Raw genomic sequence first — 21,081 nt, forward strand, 5'->3', positions numbered from 1 at the left:
TATTCTTAAATGACATCATCGCCTAATTTGCATAATTTGTCATGCCCACATAATTGTAACAGATGCTGTAGGAGTGAGAAATAACATTGTGGAAGAGTCCTAAAGTGAGTAAAAAACACCCAAAAGTATTTAGAATATGTTTAGAACTACAAATTAAATTTCTTTTAGCAATTATTGCTTTTTAAATGTCACAATTCCAACCCTGCTCCTTTATCTGGACTTGGGACCGGCAAAAGTGACCCGCAATATAAGTTACTTTGTGTGTGTTTGTGTCTTTTTAAGTAGTTTTAAACCTTGTGATCCATAAAAAGTAACAGTAAAAGAAGAACATTTTTAACCATTAACAAACAAAATGGACATAGCAAGCCTCACCAGACAGCTTCAGTCGAAATCGGATGTACAAGATGGACTTAAGGCCCTGCAAGGATATCTGATTTCTAAGTTTTCAATGATGGGAATGATGTATTTTAGTGCATTGATTTATTTTAGACAAAGAAAATGTACATTTACTGCTGCAATACATTTGCACTTTGTAGGTGTAAGGGTGACTATCTCCTGCTCTGACATCAGCTAGGGGGCGACTGCTCCGTGAGGACTACCCGCTGCCTGTGAGCGCTTTGGCACGGTCTGCAGACCGTGGGGATGTGAGGAATGAGGACCCAAAATGCAGGACTTGATGATGAAGGCAGTGCGTTTATTTACAGTGGTGTAAATCCAAACAACAATAAATCCCCAGTGCGATCCCGACTCCTGTTCCGTGTCTTCTCCCTTATCCCGTGCTCCGTGCTCTGTCTTCGTTCCCTGTGTACTGTCCGTGTGCTGCCTCCTGGTCGCCACAATTCCTCCTGGGGAAACACGCATACAAAAGGCAGCTGTGAGTACAAAACCTAACGGCAGACTTGCACTAACCCTGCACATTAAACTAAGACTGACGGGAAGTCACTCAATGATCCAGCGTTGAGGAGCTCTCAGCCACACTGTTTTGAAGCTCCTCTGACGAGGCTTGATCGGCGCCAGGTGTGTGTGGAGATTCCCAGGTGTGACCGGTCAGCTGGCAGGGCCACACCCACCAGGCCTGATAGTGCCTGCCACGACCGCACCCTCACACACACGCACACACCCATACACACCTGACTGTACACAAACACGGAACATAGGACAGCAGCAGTGCAGAAGACACAACCATCATCATCATCATCGTAATAATAATAATAACAATAACAATAATAATAATAATAGTAGTAGTCCACACTGCTCACGGACCCCGAGTCCCTGGAACCGGGTCCGTGACAGCTTTGGCACGGGCGAGGTGCCCACGGCAGCACCTGCTGTTTGTTGAGAGTAAGAGCGATAGGTACTTTCAAGTCATCATAAGTCTCCAATAACAACAGAAAAAGTCGCCAGATCTTTCACCAGGCGCTTTTTAGAAAAAAAGTCGCTAAGGGGGTCTGAAAACTCGCTAAATATAGCGACAAAGTCGCTAAGTTGGCAACACCGCTATCTGGTCTTTAAGTGATGATGAGCCTGCTTCCAGGTCCAAACTACTCTGCGTTTATTAAGGCTGTTGTGTTTTTAACATGTTTTGTATCTTGTTCTATTTTATCTGAACAAGCCCCTAAAAACAGTCAGTGATCACTGTCGGCTTCTCTCGGTTTTTATTACCACTGTTCATTTTAAAGCTCAGTTTTAAACCCTTACGATGTAACTACAGCCCAGCCCATGCAGCAGTATATTAATGACTAACCTGGTATTGTGGATGGATTATCTCAGTTGTTCTCCTGACTGAAGTTTGGTCCGTTTACAGCATCCTGCCATGCCATTGCATTTGTCCCTAACCATCGGGAACCCTCACGTTAACTTTTATCAGTGGAAAAAAGTTAGCGTTCATCCTCCAGCTTCACTGTGTTTATGTTATGCTAACATAGCTAACATAGCTAGCGTACCTAGCGATCACGTAGCACATCATTATATAGCAGCTAGCCCAACTTCAGTAACCCTACAAACGTCACTGCTGTTTAGTTTTCTGTCTTCATTTATGTTGGAAGTGATAGCAGAGCTGTACGTTTGAATGTTTCAGAAATCTCTCAGTCAGAACATGCTATATCATGTTTAGGTGGAAGCTAGCGAGCTAACTTCCTGCTGACTTCTAACTCTGTTAAACTTTATAAATCCTGTTTTCATGGATGTTAAACTTAATTGTTACACTGATCATTTTATTAAAGATGAAAGAATTTAGACAGTTTTTAACTCTCAGTGATCGTTTGACTTTGGGACCAGAAGCGGATGCGGAAACAGAAATTTACGTCAGACTTATAGACCGGATTGTTAGGTTTATATTGTTGGATTGTCATTTATGCTTAGAAATATATACTCATATATGCTTAGAGTTTTATAATCGATTGTATAATCATAGAGGTCTGATCCTTAGCAGTCTGCAAAGACTCTGTGTGCCTCCCAGAGCACTCTGGCATACACACACATCTTAAGGTCATGAGAGAGGTCGTACCTTCTCTTACTGATTTATACTAAGGGAGGACACCTACTCTGTATCTGCTTAAGTATAAGTGCCTTTTGTTTAGGTGGACCGCTGCACTCCTGGTACCAGCAGGTCTGGGGAGTCTTCACAGGGTCATACTTTGACCCCACACACACACACACACACACACACACACACACACACGCCTATACGTACACACAGACAAGGTATTCTTTGTTCACATGTATGCCTGTGTAAGACGTCATATGTTAATGAACTTATGCATATTCATGTAACCTCAATAAAGGACAGTGCTACGGGGGAAGCGGGCTGAGAGCGACTAGGGTTCGAGTGGAAGGAATGGCGCTCGTCACAGTTCTCTCCCTCGTGCACAAGCAACACAAAGAACTTTGGTGACTTGCGTCTTGCTTTTGCTGTTGTAGTAGAATTGTCTTGGCGTTCCAGCAGTGGGTCTGTGCCAGACAAACCCATCACGGATAGTATTTATGAAAACTCGTCCAGCCACTGGAAGCCAAACCTAGTATCATAGCGAAAGATAATTGTAATATTAACTAAAATGGAAAGTTTAAATAACGATTATTTTCAAAGTAAGTCAGCAAAATATTCCTGACTTATCTGGATACAGTGGACACCAGTTAACAAATAAATTAACAATTCTTTCTAAACAAAATCACTGACTGTTTTGAAAAACATTATGTTAATAAAAAATATTAAAGTTTAATATTTACCACAGTAATGTGAAGGCAGCCTCTGGCTGCTCTTGCTCTTACTTTGCCCTCCTCCTGGGGTTCTTGCTCCCACAATGCATTGCAGTAGTTAAGAAGTACAGAAAAATACCTGTAAATGACCAGTTATGGGAATAAACGGCGTTACAGGTAACAGCGTTACTAAAGTTTTTCAGTAACGAGTAATCTAACTAATTACTATTTCTATCATTACAACGCCGTTACCGTTACTAACAAGAAAATGCAGTCGCGTTACTATTTTTCAACAAACAGACGGTTGAAGCTGTCTTCAGCTTACTGCATCTTATATCAGCTGCACGGAAGTAGCTGTAAGTAATCTGGACGCTACAGCTTCAAGCAGCTGCGCGCTCCCGCGGACGGAAATCACTTTCTGGCACAACACCTGGAGCTCAGGGGGCAAAACAATGGCAGGAGTGCTGCTGTTTGACTGAGGAAGAGTAAAGTAGTCGTGGTAAGCCAATCACATGACCACTTTAAGATGCCAAAGCAACAAGGTGATATATACCAGTTTTTAAATTGTGTTGATAGGCCACGTAAAACCAGAGTCATGATAAACAATATATACGCAGCGTTTTTTCCTCAATAGTTTCGTCACGTTTACTGTCTAAGGACAGCGCAGCGAGCACTCTCTGCTTATGAGCAGAAAATAAAAAAAACAAAACAAAAAACAGCCCGTTCGTGTTGGTGGAAAAATGCACCATGTCGACCAATCAAAAAATGATATGGAAACATGACATTTGGAGACTCTCTGTCTGTGGGAGTTATAAGCAACATGGCGCCTGTGTTCGGCTTGGCCCCTGTTGCTGCTCTGGGTTTTCGTCGACTGCTTCAGTATATTGTATTTTATCTTGTCATCTCATCTGTGTTATATCATGAAGGTCTATTTGCTACTCGGATCTACAGTTCACATACATTGTTGAGTATCAAAATATGTATGGAAAAAACTTTTTACAGCTGGCAGAGCTACCACCAGGCTTTCCCCCTCCGCCGTTTGTCTGCCCTCCTTCCTCTCCCGACTACCGGTACCTGTTCTTAGCTCCAAACAATAACCCAGGAGCAAAAACAAGGTTAAGGAGATCGTCTAGAAGGGGCTGTAGGTCTGGTGTCCAGGCTAAAAGGAAATGCGCCTGACAGAGGGGATTTCCTCCGCTCCATGGTAGAGAACGTCTCCGGTATTTGGTACCGGTTCCCCTCCAGGACGCGGATAAGGCCGATCGGTTACCGCCTACTCAGCTTTTCATCACGGGCGAACAGAACGATTACCTGGATCGGCGTCTTGTCTGGAGATGCGGGATGTTTTCACCTTGGGGTACCGGGAGACTACATCCTCTTTCCAGGTGTCTGCTGTCAATTCCCCGTCAATCAGCCGTTGATGACGTCAGCCTGTCACCTCCGCTTCGGATTGCTCTCCTAAACGCTCGCTCCATAGCCAACAAATCATTTGTACTGAATGACTTTTTTAGCAGTAATAGTCTGGACTTCATGTTTCTCACGGAATCTTGGCAGCGGGAGAATGAATTTGTCCACCTTAATGAACTCCGCCCGGTCGGCTGTCGCTTCATCGGGACTCCGCGCTTGGACCGTCGTGGTGGTGGTCTGGTCACTGTTCACCGAGACAATCTCGCTTGCAGGACTATGGACTTGGAGGACTTGCAGGACTATGGAGTTTTTCCCTTCCTTTGAGTCTCAACTTCTTAAGGTTGGTTCTTCAGATATATTTTATTGTGTTTTAATTTACCGCCCTCCCGGCCCCGCTGGTGTTTTTATTCAAGATTTTACGGACTTTTTATCTTCCATTATTAAACTGGAGAAAGTCTTAATGATTGGGGATTTCAACCTCCACGTGGATGATCTTAGCTGTAGCATGGCCTCTGACTTTCTATCCATTACAGACTCTTTTAATTTTATTCACCATGTCTCTGGACCCACCCATGTTAAAGGCCACACCTTGGACCTTGTGTTTTCCCTTGGCTTAGACATAACTAATGTCTGTGTGAAGGACATACAAGTGAGTGACCATTCCTGTGTTACTTTCAGTCTTAGCTTCCCTCTGTACACACCACCTTCTAATCTCATGTTCCATAAGCGGTTCATAAATCAGGATGTTGCTTTGAAGTTTTCTAATATGTTGGACCCTGATGTGATCACTCGAAGTTCACAGGCTCCACCTTAGGGAACTTTGGGTTTCCTTACATGAAACCATAAAAACAGCCAGATCAGGATATTTTTCTCAGTTAATCTCATCAAGTAAGAGAAATTCCAAGGTACTGTTTGACTCCATAAACTCTATTGTTTCCCCCGTGGTCCACCCAGTACCCGTGACCTCTATATCTGAGAGTGATGAGTTTCTGAATTTCTTTGTAATGTAATGTAATGTAATGTGTATGTGTTAGTCCCCTACGGGGACTAACACATACACATTACTTTATCCACATACACATTGTGGATAAAGTTGATCATGTCCGTATGAGCATTGGTTCTTCAATATCATCTGTTTGTGTCTCTGGGCCACCTCCCCCTCATTTACTGTCAGCGTTTAACCCAATGAACATACATGACCTTTCACTCCTGGTGGATAAAATGAAAATTACCACTTGTGCAAATGACATTCTACCTGCTGGGCTTTTCAAAAATGCTCTCTCTGTCATTGGCCCCTCTATTGTAGAGATATGCAATGCCTCTCTTTTAACAGGTGTGGTTCCTAGGTTCTGTAAGCATGCTGTTGTTGAGCCAATATTAAAAAAGAGCAGTTTGGATCCAACTCAGCTTAAGAATTATAGGCCTATCTCTAAGCTTCCATTATTAACAAAAATTCTGGAAAAAGTAGTTGCAGATCAACTTACCACTTTTTTAGAAAAACATGAAATTTATGACAAATTTCAGTCAGGTTTCCGTAAAAGTCATTCAACAGAAACCGAATTACTTAAAGTCTCTAGTGACATTATGATGTCAGCTGACTCCGGAGCATCCTCAGTCATGGTTTTGTTGGACTTGACATCTGTCTTTGACACCATTGACCATACCATCCTGATTAACAGGCTCCGGGACATAGTCGGTGTCTCCGGTCTTGCTCTGGAGTGGTTTCGGTTGTACCTCTCCAACAGATCTTTTAGTGTTTTTGCGAATCGGTTTATGTCACATTCTAAGGATCTGACATGTGGGGTACCGCAGGGTTCAGTTCTGGGTCCTATTCTTTTTCTTTTGTACATGTTACCTCTAGGACTTATAATTAGGCAGTTCCCTGAGGTGTCTTATCACTTCTATGCTGATGATATTCAGCTCTATTTGTCACGGTTCTGGGTCAGTTTGGACCCAGTATTTTGAGTTTATTATACTTTGGTTTACTTTTGCATTATGGATTGTTCCTTATGTTTCTCTGGCACTTTGTGTTTCAGTTATCTTGGTGTTTTGGATTTTCTCATTTTGTGGTGATGGTGGTGATGATGATTATTGTTATTGAGTTCCATGTTTCTGTTTATTGGTATTTAGGATTTGTGTTCTCATGTTTTGTGTGGGTTTAGTTCCATGTGTCATTTTCTGTCTATCTCTCAGTGTCAGGTCTGCGTCTTGGTGTTGTGTTCTCATTTCCTGTTTTATTGTGAAGGTCCGCGTCTCGTGTGAGTGTGTTCAGTTTTACCTCTGTCTCGTCTTGTTGATTATTCCCAGCTGTGTCCCCCACCTGTGTGTAATCTCCTTGTGTTTCTCTGTGTGTATTTAAGTCGCGTCTTCTGTGTTTGTAGTTGCTGGTCTGTCTGTGTATCCACCATGTCTCATTCATGTGGTTCCCTGCTGCCAACCGTCATCTGTTTTCTGCTCGCTGTTATTCGTGTTCAGGTTTGTGTTCTTGTTCAGGGTCAGTAGTTTAGTTATCCCAGTATAGTTTAGTTCTCCGTTTACCATTTTGTCCATCTCTTTTGTTGTGTTTAATAAACCACCCTCACACCTTTACAAGTGCCTGCGTTTGGATCCTCCTTTAATTCCCACACGGCTCATCTCACTCGCCGTGACACTATTGCTCTTTTAAGCCGATGGAAGTCCATAAACTGTCCTCTTTAATTAATTGTTTAGCTTCCATTGAACAGTGGCTTGGTGACAACTACTTACAGTTGAACTCTGAGAAGTCAGAAACATTAATTATTGCCCCCGACAGCCAGATATCTCTAATCAAACAGCATCTTGGTTCTCTTGGCTCATCTGTTCACCTGAGCCTCAGGTACCTTGGTGTGATCTTTGATTCTGCCATGTCCTTAGAACAACACTCTCACCAGTTGATTAGGAATTGCCTTTTTCAGCTAAGAAACATCTCCAAACTGTGAACTTTGCTGTCTAAATCTGAGTTAGAAATGGTTATTCATGCTTTTATTTCATCTCTGTCAAAAGATTTCAGGATTTTGGGATTTTTATTATTATTTTATTTTGTTACTTTATCTTTTGCTCTTTATGTTTATGTTTGCTCTTTCAGTAAGTCACACTTTGTGCAGACTCCTAAATGGGGAAGTTACACTCTGTACTCCACGGGAAGCCTGCACGCAGCAGCTATTTTATCTCTTCCTGTATGTGCTTTTAATAAAAGACTGCTTCTTTTTGCTGCAGGGGAGAGTCTCTCTCTGAGTCTCCCCGTGTACACGTTAACCTGTCTGAGCGTTTTATTCTGACCTGAGTTGCATAGCAGGAAAACTCCTGACATTTCTTGGTCCTTGGAGCCGGATGGGATACAGCATTTTTGTGTGACCCCACAGGAAAGCCTCATCGAGCCCTGACGTCGTGAGAAGCCCGCTTAGATTATTGTAACAGCCTTTTTCTTTGTTTGAGCAAAAGGAATCTTGACCGTCTCCAGTTAGTCCAGAATGCTGCTGCAAGGCTTTTAACCAAGACACGAAAAAGAGAGCACATTACACCAGTGTTACGTTCATTACACTGGCTTCCTGTACATTTTAGAATTCATTTTAAAATCTTGGTACTGACTTTTAAAGCTTTGAATTGTGATGCCCCTGCCTACATTTCCGATCTTTTAGAATCCCACACTCCCTCTCGCAGCCTGAGATCTTCTAATCAAAGGCTGTTGTTAGTCCCACGAACTCGTTTTAAGACTAGAGGTGATAGATCTTTTAGAGCGGTGGCCCCCAGGTTGTGGAATGCTCTCCCTCCATCTTTACGTTGCCTTGATTGTATTTATTCTTTTAAAAAGCAGCTTAAGACTCATTTATTTAGATTGGCTTTAGATTTGTGCTGTATGTTTGATTATTAATGTATTTTATGTGTTTCTGTTTTATATTACTGTGAAGCACTTTGTGGTTTTTATCCTGTGAAAAGTGCTATATAAATAAATTGATTTGATTTGATTTGTTTAGGAAGAGGGGGAAGTTTTAGGAGTGATGGCGAGAGAGAGAGCGAGAGAGAGAAAGAAAGAGAGCGAGTTTTGAGATGTGAGAGATTTGTGACGTTTAGCGTGTTTGGAGTGTGTAGTTAATGTGTTGTCTTGTGTAGTTAGTGTGTAGTGTTGTGGATGGTTTTGTGTTGTGTGTCAGAACAATGAGGCGACTGCTGTCTCCAGGTAGAAACAGGATGAGTGATACACCTGCTGCTGTCAGACCTGCAGGTATCAGGCTGTGATGTTCTCCTTTGTAGTGGACAGAAATATTTGGAGCGGCGCAAATAATTTGTGTGGCATCTTACTGAATGCAGAACAGCTGATTGTTGTAAATAGTTTATAATAGTTATAAAAAAAGGGTAAAAGGTAAATGGCTGCAAATAACTTTGTTTGCAAAACTTCCATCCATCCATCCATTCATTTGCTTCCGCTTATCCTTTCCAGGGTCGCGGGGGGCGCTGGAGCCTATCCCAGCTGTTATAGGGCGAGAGGCGGGGTACACCCTGGACAGGTCGCCAGTCTGTCGCAGGGCCAACACACAGGGACAGACAACCATTCACGCTCACATTCACTCACACATTCACACCTAGTGACTAGGGCTGGGCGATATATCAAAAATTTATCGTTACCGAAATTTATGACTCTCATCGACGTCATTTTGCCCATGTCGGTAAATTCGGTATTTAAAAAAAAAAAGAAAAGGCATGTGCAGGTTGGCGATGTTCATGTCCCTTTAAGACACTGTGCTACGTTACAGACTTGACGGGGTGGAGTCACATGACTCTACTACCTGTCAGTGTTGCCACCTTAGTGACGTTTTTTTCTAAAAAGCAACTAGCGACAAATCTGGCAACTTTTTCTGGTGTTATTGGAGATTTATTTATGACGACTTTTTGACGTGAAAGTGGGTATCGCTTTTACTCTCAACAAGCAGCGGGTGCTGCCGTGGGCACCTCGCCCGTACCAAAGCGCACACAGGCGGAGGATAGTCCTCCCCCAGCTGCTATCAGGGCAGACGATGTTCACACCTATGCGTCCGAACTGCAAATGAATCGCACATGAGCGAAGCCGCTGCTCCCACACTGACTGTAACGCAGTCAGTTCTTCTTTTACTGTTTTGCTGTTTTGTGGATCACGAGGTTTAAAACTACTTATAAACACACACACACACACACACACACACACACACAAAGTAACTCCACCAGAGTGCCTATTTCGGGTCACTTTTGCTGGTCCAAGCCCGGGTAAAGGAGCAGGGTTGGAATTCTGACTTTAAAAAAACAATAATTGCTAAAATAAATTTAATTTGTAGTTCTAAATAAATTCTAAATGCATTTAGGACGTTTTTTACTCACTTTATGTCTCTTCCACAATGTTATTTCTCTCTCCAACAACGTAGGTTACAATTACATTAGCGTGACCAATTATGCAAATTAGGCGATGATGTCATTTAGCGACTTCTGGCGACTTTTAGGACAGCCAATAGCGATTTTCCTTACTGAGGAGTTGGCAACACTGCTACCTGTAACAAGACGAGACACGGGTGAACAAATGGAGGACGATTTAAATGTTGAAGCAGCAGCGACGGAGGTAGAGCTGGTGGAGGAGGAAGAGGAGACGCTTGTTATCAAAAAAAATGCATCATCAATCGTTTGGCAACATTTTGGATTCAACAAAGATGATATTGATCAAAAAATTGTTAAATGTAAACTCTGCAAAAAGACTTGTTGCGTCAAGTCAAGGTAACACAACCAACCTCTTCCACCACCTGCAGCACAACCATGTGATTCGTTTGTTTCAACGTTTGTTTTTTTGGCACTTGGGGTGGTTATCGTCCATTTATCGTTATCGAGGTTAACTGCTCAATTTATCGTGATATTGATTTTAGGCCATATCGCCCAGCCCTACTAGTGACAATTTGGATTATCCAATTAACCTATCCCCTCAAACTGCATGTCTTTGGACGGTGGGAGGAAGCCGGAGTACCCGGAGGGAACCCACGCAAACACGGGGGGAACATGCAAACTCCACACAGAAAGACCCCGGCCTGATGGTGGAATTGAACTCAGGACCTTCTTGCTGTGCGGCAACAGTGCTAACCACCGTGCCACCGTGCTGCCATTTGCAAAACTTGTGCATAGGATTTTAAAACTGACAATTTATATTTGCATTTAAAGTTATGAAATATGATTCAATAAACATGTTTGTGGTTGTTACAGTAAAAAATTTAACTTTTTCTACTCGGATTTTATATTTTTTGTCTGATTTTAGATCAATTGTGTTAATACAGTATGTCAACATGAAAACATAACTGTAAATTCAGACACGTGAGGTTGTGCTGAAAAGGATGATACCAAACAAGGCAAATAAACAGTTTTTAAAGGTGAAATGTGGAGGGGAAATCAAAAGTGGTTAAAAATGGCCAATTATACCCTGGACCCCAGAGGGTTAAACTTATTTTTTAAGTAATGCAATAGTTGGCCACGTGGCCAGTGGCTGAGCCGAGAAAGTTCCGGTGGGCGGCCACGTGGCCGGCTGTGATACTGGAGGCGATCTGGTGGGCGGCCGCGAGGAAGACGGCGGCGGCCAGTGGCAGCCGCAGGACCAGGCGAGGCTGACGCAGAGGCAGAAGCTGGACCAGGCGAAGCAGAAGCTGGACCAGGTGAAGCAGAAGCTGGACCAGGCGACGGCGCGGGAGCCGGCGGTGACGGAGCAACAGCTGCAGGGCCAGCAGTCGCAGGAGCCGGCGGTGACGGAGCAACAGCTGCAGGGCCAGCAGGCGTGGAAGCCTCTGGCTGGAGACAGGCAGGGCCAGCGGGAACGGAAGTCCCTGGCTGAAGACAGGCAGGGCCAGCGGGAACGGAAGTCCCTGGCTGGAGACAGGCAGGGCCAGCGGGAACGGAAGCCCCTGGCTGGAGACAGGCAGGGCCAGCGGGCGCGGAAGCCCCTGGCTGGGGAGCAGCCGGGCCAGCGGGCGCGGAAGCCCCTGGCTGGGGAGCGGGAGAGCTCACAGCTGGCTCTGGATGCTGTGGCTGCATGTCCGGGGACTGAACAGGATGGTGGATGAGTGACTGGGCCAGAGACTGATTAGGAGATTGGACAACGGGCGACTGAACTACAGGATACTGGATGACAGACTGAACTGACTGGACTACAGAAGACTGGACAACAGACTGGACAGGCTGGAGGGCAGGCGACTGGAGGACAGGAGACTGAGCTATAGGGGCCTGAGGAACAGGACACTGGGCTACAGGGGACTGGAGGACAGGAGGAAACTGAACTACAGGCGACTGGAGGACAGGAGGAGACTGAACTGGAGCAGGCTGGACTGACTGGACAGGAGCAGACTGGACTGACTGGACAGGAGCAGACTGGAAAGCAGGTGACTGAGCTACAGGAGACTGGACTGTAGGCTGAACAGCAGGCGAGTGAACTGACTGGACTGGGGATGCTAAGGGATGAACAGAGGTTGGCAAGGCTAAGGAGTGAGCTGAGGTTGGTGTGGCTAATGGCTGAGCTACCGACTGAGCTAGTGAAGGAGACAGAGCTACAGCCTGGGCTAGTAAAGCTGGTGCCTGAGCAGGGGACACCTCAGCTAGCCTAACCAGGGATAGTGCGAGGGCGTGAAAAGCTGGATCAGGAGGTGGATGAAGTGGTGGACTGACAGGTGGAGAGGCTAACTCTTCTGAGCCTCTAGGGAGGTCAGGCTGGGTTCTGGCTGCCCTCAGCCTGGGCGCTTGGACCGGCACGGGAGGTGGCTGGACACCAGTCACCCCCACCCGAGAAACAGGAGCGGGTGTGGAGGTAGACTGGGTCACAGCTGCCCTCGTCCTGGGAGCTGGCACAGGTGTGGGTGTAGGCTGACTGACCGGAGTGGAAATAATGACTGGGTGAGTGATACGCCCAGAGCCAGACGAGTCCCCTCAAAGACGTGCTCCCTCTCTGAGAAGAGCCGCTGTTTCCACCTGAGCTTCTCTGCCCAAATGGAGAGCGCTGCGTCCTGCCGCTCGAAAAGGTCGGAGTCCGCTGGGTCAAAAGCGTGTCTTCTTGGCACGGGTCATGTCATTCTGTCAGGATTTGTGTCGTGTGGAGGCGAGGAAGTGACCCAAACGCAGGACTCGTGGATAGTGAAGAACTGAAGATGGTTTATTATGAAGCGTGGATGAACAGGGCAGGAACGAAAGGACTGACTGGCTGAAAGACTGAATGGCTGGCTGAACTGAACGCGGGCGGAAACGACAACATAACATCAATGACACGACAGTGAATGAGTGGAAACAGAGGACTTAAATACACAGACTGATGAGGATGATAATGAGAGACCGGTGAGTACACAGCTGAACATAATCTGGCTAATGACACAAGAGATGAGCTGACACAGGAAAAGCAGGAAGTGAGAACATTGATATGGCAACAGAAACAAAACGTGACAAAACTGAAAGCACTGGGTCAACAACCCAGGAACCCTGACAAGTTACTTTTCAAGTAACTAATTACTTTTAGAATCAGTTAACTCAGTTACTAACTCAGTTACTTTTTTGATGAAGTAACTAGTAACTATAATTAATTACATTTTCAAAGTAACTTGCCCAACACTGCTAATGACTAATACTTTCCGTATTGCACAGCATTAGACGGGCTGACCTTCTTCTGGCTGTAATAAGAAGATGTCAGTCATAAACTCTGGGTAAAAGGTGGACTTTAGAAAAGGACACGTCCTGCAGAAACAGTCATAACATGGGATGTTGGTCACTGCGCAGTCCTGTCTTTGTTGCTCTGCACCATCAGTCAGTCCCAGCAGGCTGCTTCCAAAACCCGATCACTTCCTGTTTCAGTCCCAAACAAACAGCCGAGCGCACGGTGGACAGTCCTTCCTCCTGCTGACAATGCTTCCTGCTCCACTCTCCCGACGACTCCTGACAGAAAACAAGTCGGCTGCAGTCTGCCACTTTAAAAATTTATAGCATGAAGTAAAGTGTTGTGTGGCTTCACTTAATCCTCTAAAGTTATGGTAAAAGGAGAGTCAGCTGATTCAGAAGGACCCGGCATCCTGCTCAATGTGGAGCTGGAACTGAGAAACATTTCTCCTGTCAGTGTTCATTAAGATGTCATACTATCAATAAGAGACGATAAATAAAAGAAATAAGGCTCCAGCATCCGCGTTCACATTGGTGTCCATGTCCAAAAACATGAGTTCCTCTAACGCCCATCTGCTCAAACACAGCACAGTCAAACAGGAGCACCTTCATCCTGTGGAGGTTCTTCTTCCATTTACTTGTTTTTGTTCAATCAGAGAAACAAAAGAAAGTTTTTCATTAACAGGAAAGAAGTGAGTTGAACACCGAAGACTAAAACTTTCCTAAACATCCAACAAACTGTGTTTATGGGTGAATACGATTGTGTCTGTAAGCACAAGGTGGAAAAGTTCTCTCATCCAGTGTCACATTCAGGCTCACAAAGGAGACGCCACACTTTTACTGTTTCCTAACACTTTGTGTGACAGACTGTTGGACCTGAACAGGTGCATCTAACTTCCACACCTTCTCTCTCCCAGAATCTCTCAGGTACTCCAGCAGGTGCTCTGAGGCAACTGCTTTTGTGATGCAATACAAATAAAACTGAATTGAACTGGTGTACTCTGCCTGTGTCCCTGCTCCCTACTGTCACATTAGCTTTAGTTGCTGCACTGTGAATAACTAGTACCAGGTAGTAACCAATCTTAACTGTGCTGACTCGTGCTGTGGACACAGAGCTTTGAAAAAGCGCTAAAGTCTTTTTCTTTTCAGGACCTGCAGACCTGTTGAAATGGCTGCTTATGTATTAGCATTTAGGTTCTTCATGTATGAACTCTCAGACTCTTTTCTGGACTTGCCCCTCTGCATACCTAATCCAAGGAAACAACACTGCCTCCAGTCCACCTCTCAGCAGGTCACAGCTAACCTGTTAGGGTTAGGTTTAGTTTTAACCACATGTGACTTGTAGAAACTAGAGGATCTTACTTTTCAACTAAAGCCTCGTCCATTTTGGACATCAGACGTTTTTTCTGTAAAACCTGCTGCACACAGGCAAAAGGAAGCTGAATAAACCCCACCCTAAATGAAGCACCACTACCCTGGTGGATGTTAAAGGGTTAAAATACTGCCTCTGATTCCTGGTGCCTTGCTCTTGGGTGACTGTTACACCGTGAGCGCTGCAGACAGAAGCCCAGCGATCTGAGCAGCAGAGCAGTACGTACGGACAGCGTCATGGACAGACTGCAAACGTTCACCTAAAACACAGAAGCTAAAAGCTTTTTAAGAACGTAGTGAAACCTGCAGATCTGACTCCTGTTTTCTGTCTTTGTGAAGCAGACGTTACACTCGGCTGTAACTCAAACAATACTGACTCAGCACAGAAGCATTTATATCACATATTAATCATCACTCACATTGACAGATCACACAAAGAGCGATGCTGATAATCCCCACGATGAAGGCAACGATGACGATGACAGCTATTCCACCTTTAAAAAAACACAATAAAAAGAGTGTGGTGTTAGTTTTACTGATCACATGTCTATCAGTGTGGCAGAGGCTTGTTCTGCTCTGAGGACACAGCAGAAGAAACAAAGATGACTGAGCCTTCTAGAAACATTTGATCAGATTATCCTGATGCCCTACAGGAGAATATCACTGTTATTGTTAGTGAGTCTACATCAGGGGTGTCCAACTCCAGGCCTAGAGGGCCGGTGTCCTGCAGGTTTTAGATCTCACCCTGGGTCAACACACCTGAATCACATGAGTAGTTCATTACCAGGCCTCTGGAGAACTTCAAGACATGTTGAGTAGGTCATTTAGCCATTTGAATCAGCTGTGTCGGACACGTCTAAAACCTGCAGGACACTGGGCCTCGAGGCCTGGAGTTGGACACCCCTGGTTTACATCTTTACACAAGCTGGTATTAGAACAGATCTAACATGAATGTAAAGATTATTATATCTAATAAAAATGTACAATAAGAATAAATAACGTTTGGCAGATGGTTACACTCTGTGACCTGAGCTGGTGTTTTGTGGTCCCTGTGACTATAACAGTGAGATATTACTGGCTTTTAAGTACCTGTAAACAAAGTCCCGGCAGGTGAGACGTCTTTGGTTGTTGTCTGACATTCGCCCGAAGTGGGATTACAAATTCTGCACGTTACAGTTTTTAATCCGCTGATGTTGGCTTTGCTGAAGACGCTGAATGTTCCATTCCTGGTGTTGTTATCAATCTTTACTTCCAGCGGCTCCAGGATGGCTTCATTTCCCTGGTTGTCTGTGGAGAGCCACATCACTTCAGGTTCAGGATAGCCCCCCGCCGTGCTGCAGGTTGCTGAGGCCTGGCTTAGCTCGATGTTTGGTTCCTGGAAGACCGCTGGAAACAAGTCACAGGTAGTTTAGCAGGATTTCTTGGACTGTACAAATGTGTTTGTGCACGTGAGTAATTTATCAGCCTGTGATGACCCACAGGAGTTAACGGCTTCTGTGGGTCATCACAGGCTGAAACCCAGTCTGGTCCTTTCACAGGAAACACAGAGTATAAGACACGTCATTCTCTTCATTTCTGGTCAATTTTGTACCTTTTCGATAATTTGTGGGTCAATCTTTGGTTTCAACATAATGTAACATGTAACAGCATGCACTGTTCACCCCACCTGCCTCCACCTGGAATTTTACACCTGTGTTTGAGTCCAAATTGATGGTGAGGAAGAAGGACATCAGTGAGTCTAGAGATCAGATTACACTTTAGTTTTTAGCTCTTAGTTATTATTTTTTTATGTTGTCCAAACCTTCCTGGAACATGAGTATCTAATATTTTACTTTAGCTGGTTTTGCTGAGGAATAAAACAGAAATGTTAATCGGTTTTTGTTTTGCAGAAGAGAGAAGTATGCGGACCTGCCACATGCAGGGTCTTCTGACAGATATTCTCCTTTGAGTCATCTGAAATAAAAGCAACTTCAATGAAGGTCCGATCGTGGTCCAGCATCAGGTTTTTAATCAGGAGAGAGAAATTTCCATCCTCTAACTGAGAAAAGAAGATTGCAGTCCTGTTCTGAAAGGATGAGCTTTGATAAAGAAACTCTTCTTCTCCCTTCACATAGACGTGGGCCACAGTGGGATTACTGCTGCCGTCCATCCCCTGCCAGTAGATGTAAGTTTGCTCACGGACAAACTTCTTAGTAAGTTTGTGCATGCACGGCCAAAGGAGCGTCTCTCCAATGCTTCCATTGACGGTTTGGCACGAGGCTGGCAGCAGCAGAGGTGCAAGGAGAACTGTGACGAAAGACAAAAAGATTCATTCAATCCAAACGAGCAAATTCAGCACATTCATCAAAAACAGGCACAGGTCAAAGTTCACCTGACCCCATGAGGCTAAAGCAGAGTCGCAAAGGCCTTTAATGCTCACTGCTAACATGATGGAAACTAACTTTGTACATTTAAGCTTTTCCAGTCTTTTCCTGTTAATTGAAATGTCGCCCAGACCATAAGTGACTGAAAGAATGAGAGAATAGTTTAAAATGTTCACTGACGTGCACAGTCTGCTGCCTTACCTGCTGAGCAGCAGACTGTCAGTCTGAAGTTTGTTTACTGGTATTGCTTGTTGTCCAATTTTGCACCAACCAGGGAATTGTGGGGCGGGGTGTGAAGTTGACCTCGTAGAGAGCAACTACGTGAGATGTGGAGAGAAACCCAACAGATGTACAGCAAACGAGCAGGGTGAGAACTGTAAGAATACTGAAGATGGTATGTACCAGCTCACTCCCGGTGACTACTTGGCGGGACCTGGTGCCTGTTGCTCAGTCAGCCCTCTTCCGGGGCAAAGGGGGCCCTCGGGCCTCCGGTCTCTGGGCCTGCGGCTCGGTTCACTCTGGCACAGATGGCTGCCGGTAGAGCCGGCGGGCACGCCAGTGCAGGCCCTCTGGCTTCTGCTCCGTGGCTACTGGGTGACCCATCATCTGGGGCTCTCCTCAGCTCTTCCCAGGAGGGTGGCACGGATGCCCCTCCGGTGGTCCTCCCTGGGCTCTCGCACTCTGGGGCCTCTGGAGGTCTGGAGCCTGGATCTCCTCCATGCCTGCTTCATGCCCTGGGGGACGGGGCTATGGCCCTCCACACCCTCTAGCAGACCGTTACATGGGGAAACCTTTTGAGTACAAGCGCGCTGATCCACACAGGTGTGCACACGGGTGTTCACTGTTCATAGACATAAACTACACCTTTATTGGCTGCTATTTCCAAGCACAATGTGCGCTGTCGTCCCTGCTTGCTACACAACAACATTCAATATTTAGTATTTACTGCTGTTCACACTTAGCTAGATTAACGTGATGGTGTTGTGTTTAGTATGTTGCTCTGTTTTGGGTTTTTTTTGCTTGTTTTCTCTTCTTTTTCTCTCAACAGGTGATCCAGGAGATTTTTTTTCTCTTTTTAAGTGCCCTTTCTCACTGTCCCTTTTCCCTTCTGTTTTTCTTTTCCTTCATCTTTCTTTCTCCCTTTCCTATCCCTCAGTCATGTCTGTCCCGTCTGTAACAACTGAAAATAAAATAAAATAAAATAAATGATAACAACAAAGGTTGATCAAATGGACCAATACGGCAAGGCCATGATGATCCATTTGGCAAAATAAATCCATTTGGTATCCTTGTTGGTCTTCAGACAACAATTCTGACGGCTAAAGAACCAAATGGGACAGGCAAAAAAAAAAAAGAATACTGAAGAATACGTTCCTGTTGGTGAATTCAGAGTTCGGTTTGAAGGTGATAAATACTTTGAGATTAATTATTTAAAATGTATTTGTTTCAAACTGTTTCTGTCAGAGTCAGTGTATTATTGTATTACTAATAACAGCATGTTAGTGGCTAGCAGTGTTAGCACAGGTAGCACCTGTAGCTGTGTGTTACTATGGTAACGTGTGCTGATGTTGTAAGTCATGAAAAGCTGAAATGAGTTTAAAAGCGTCATTGAGTGAATGGACTGAGTGTGCTCGCTGGAGTACAGGACCAGGAGGTTATCCCTGGGAGTTTTTTTCCTGGGTGGAGCACAGACCAGCCCAGATGTTGACTTCCTCTGTGGGAGTTTGGTCGCTGTCGCTGTAGCCTCTCATCCTTTGCTGCTTTGTGGTTGTAGTACAACAGTGTGAGAGTATTCTGCTGTCTGAGATTCTGAGATTTTTTGGTGTTTGAGTGTTGTTGTGTGTGAGTTTGTATTTCACGTCAGGTGTTTGTGAATAGCCTGACTCACTGTTTCAGTGAGGCGTAACCACAAATTTATATTTCAGTACTACAGGTTGGTACAACAAGCCACCAAATTAAAGGGCCCCGCCCAAAGTACTACAACACTTTAATGCTGTCTGTATGCTATCTACACTGAATTATAGATAACGAACTATAACACAAAATGTTAATTTAAAAAAGGCCATTTTAAACAATGATGACTTATATTCTTTCTCTTCAAAGCTCTTTGCAACTGTTATTTGGAAAATAATAATAACTTTAAAAGGTTTATTAAAATACACTGGCACACCCAAAATGAGAGAAGCGATGATCACACTTACAGAGAAAGATCAGGAGCAGAAACTCCATCGCGCTCCGCAGGGAGAACAAAAAGCTTTGGTGAGACTCGATCGATGTCTGCAGCATGATCAGTCCATCAGTGGATACTCGGGCACCGCATCCTGATAAAGCAACATTTAGCTGTAAGTCACTCCAACTACAAGCTCCAGTAATGTTCTCATAAACAGTGATAGCAGCTCTGATAGCAGGTAGCAGACAGTGGTGCCGTTTCCTCTTTCAGACGTCACTCTGACTCTCGCTGTGGCTTCTGGTCACATGTTATCGATGGTTATGTTCACGTTACCGTTTGAGTGCAGTTTGCTTCGACTCACAGATTTCTTTTTCCCATCACAGGTCGTCCATGTGACACTTGGCAGCTACAGGATGCGAATAAATCATTTTATCTTGGATGAAACTCTTGGTGAAACTTTTTCTTCCAGAGGAGTAAAAACCAAAGAGCAGAAGTCTGAGTGCCACATGTTTCGACAGATAGCCGTCAGACCTCCTCCTTTGTTGCCACTATCTGATCAGACAGGAAATGAACCTGAAACTGTGGATATTTGTTCTGGAACACAGAAAAAAAGCAAAAAAAAAAAAAACCAGGAATGTGGTTTGTGACTGTGTGAAAGTTCAAATGTGAACTGAAACATATCTGACGAATTCAAGAAGCCGAAGAGCACAAAGACTTGATCTGATGGTACAAATGTGGCATAGCTGGTTTAAACTCTCAGACTCTGAATGGTCAGCTTAGTTTCAGTCATAAGTACAAATAATTGTGTTAAAAATACTCTGGTAAAAATATATATACTTAAATTCTTTAAGTAAAAGTTTAAAAGTACATGCTATGAAATGTACTCAGAGTAAGAAAGTAACTTGTAGCTCTTTGAAGGATGTTTCTACCAGCTATTTTTTTGCAGAGCTAACTGAACTTTGTGCTATATTAATATAATTTTAAAAAAAGGTACTACATGGGAATGTGTGTTATTGTAGGGTCTACTAGGGCTGGGCCATATTATACCGTTCACGGTAATATCGGTATAATTTTAGGCAACGATAAGAAAATAAAATATCGCGATAGAATATGGGTAAAACGCGCATGCGCAGTGCCTTTGTTTTCATACGCACATGGCCGAAAAAGCATGGCGGCAACGGAGAATGAGAATGGGGAAAGCGGATTGTTGAGTGAAACGGATGAACCAGAATTGCTTTGTAAAAATGGTGCGACTTCAGTGATGTGGAACTGGTTTGGTGTTTGTCCTTCAGATACCCACAAAGCACATTTTTTTTGTAGAACATGCAAGCAGGCGTCTAAGGTGCTCGTAAATCTGGGAGTAATCTGGGTCCTAAACTCCGTCCTCTTCAGGTCCCAAAGTCAAACGAACACTGCGGCATCACTGAGAGTTACAAACTGTCTAAATTCTTTCATCTTTATTAAAATGATCAGCGTTGCTGCTTTACCAGGTGTAACCAGTGTTGCCAACTTAGCGACTTTGTCGCTATATTTAGCGAGTTTTCAGACCCCCTTAGCGACTTTTTTTCTAAAAAGCGACTAGCGACAAATCTGGCGACTTTTTCTGGTGTTATTGGAGATTTATTTATGGCCTGCATTTGTATAGCGCTTTTCTAGTCCATAGGACCCCAAAGCGCTTTACACTACATTCAGTCATTCACCCAGTCACACACACATTCACGATAGCAAGCTACATTGTAGCCACAGCTGCCCTGGGGCGCACTGACAGAGGCGAGGCTGCCGGACACAGGCGCCACCGGGCCCTCTGACCACCACCAGTAGGCAAACATGGGGTTAGTATCTTGCCCAAAGATATTTGGCATGCAGCCAGGATGCAGCCTGGGATCGAACCACCGACCTTCTGATTAGTGGCTGACCTGCTCTGCC

General features: G+C 44.5%; 1 protein-coding gene and 1 long non-coding RNA gene across 4 annotated transcripts; one reads left to right on the forward strand and one right to left on the reverse strand.

Moving 5' to 3' along the window:
- Positions 1–510: 510 nt before the first annotated feature.
- LOC102079578 (CD276 antigen homolog) lies at positions 511–19,951 on the reverse strand. Of its 3 annotated transcripts, XM_025903820.1 has the most exons (6): positions 19,517–19,951; positions 19,187–19,306; positions 16,531–16,908; positions 15,712–16,008; positions 15,042–15,116; positions 13,592–13,888 (listed from the first exon to the last, which is right to left on the reverse strand). In XM_025903820.1, exons 2-6 carry the CDS (start codon positions 19,269–19,271, stop codon positions 13,860–13,862), a joined length of 864 nt encoding a protein of 287 aa, XP_025759605.1. In that variant the 5' UTR covers positions 19,272–19,306; positions 19,517–19,951; the 3' UTR covers positions 13,592–13,859. The 3 variants fall into 3 exon arrangements, with proteins under 3 accessions (XP_025759606.1, XP_019208729.1, XP_025759605.1); XM_025903821.1 differs by lacking the exon at positions 13,592–13,888 and adding an exon at positions 511–845 and having other exon boundaries at positions 19,187–19,951; XM_019353184.2 differs by lacking the exon at positions 13,592–13,888 and adding an exon at positions 12,205–13,530 and having other exon boundaries at positions 19,187–19,951.
- LOC109197631 (uncharacterized) lies at positions 15,491–16,624 on the forward strand. Its single transcript, XR_002058726.2, has 3 exons — positions 15,491–15,550; positions 15,632–16,025; positions 16,512–16,624. It is a non-coding gene; the product is annotated as an uncharacterized LOC109197631 (long non-coding RNA).
- Positions 19,952–21,081: the final 1,130 nt, after the last annotated feature.

The sequence above is a fragment of the Oreochromis niloticus genome, linkage group LG16 (genome assembly GCF_001858045.2).
Source record: "Oreochromis niloticus isolate F11D_XX linkage group LG16, O_niloticus_UMD_NMBU, whole genome shotgun sequence".
NCBI classification, from domain to species: domain Eukaryota; kingdom Metazoa; phylum Chordata; class Actinopteri; order Cichliformes; family Cichlidae; genus Oreochromis; species Oreochromis niloticus.

Bases quoted from the DNA above. Each gene is read 5' to 3' on its own strand.
- LOC102079578 (XM_025903820.1), bottom strand. From the start codon at position 19,271: ATGCTGCAGACATCGATCGAGTCTCACCAAAGCTTTTTGTTCTCCCTG. The intron at 16,909-19,186 runs GTAAGTGTGATC...CTTTCGTCACAG, and splicing joins TCTGCTCCTGATCTTTCTCT to TTCTCCTTGCACCTCTGCTG. The intron at 13,889-15,041 runs GTGAGTGATGAT...AACAAAAACAAG, and splicing joins TCTTTGTGTGATCTGTCAAT to TAAATGGAAGAAGAACCTCC.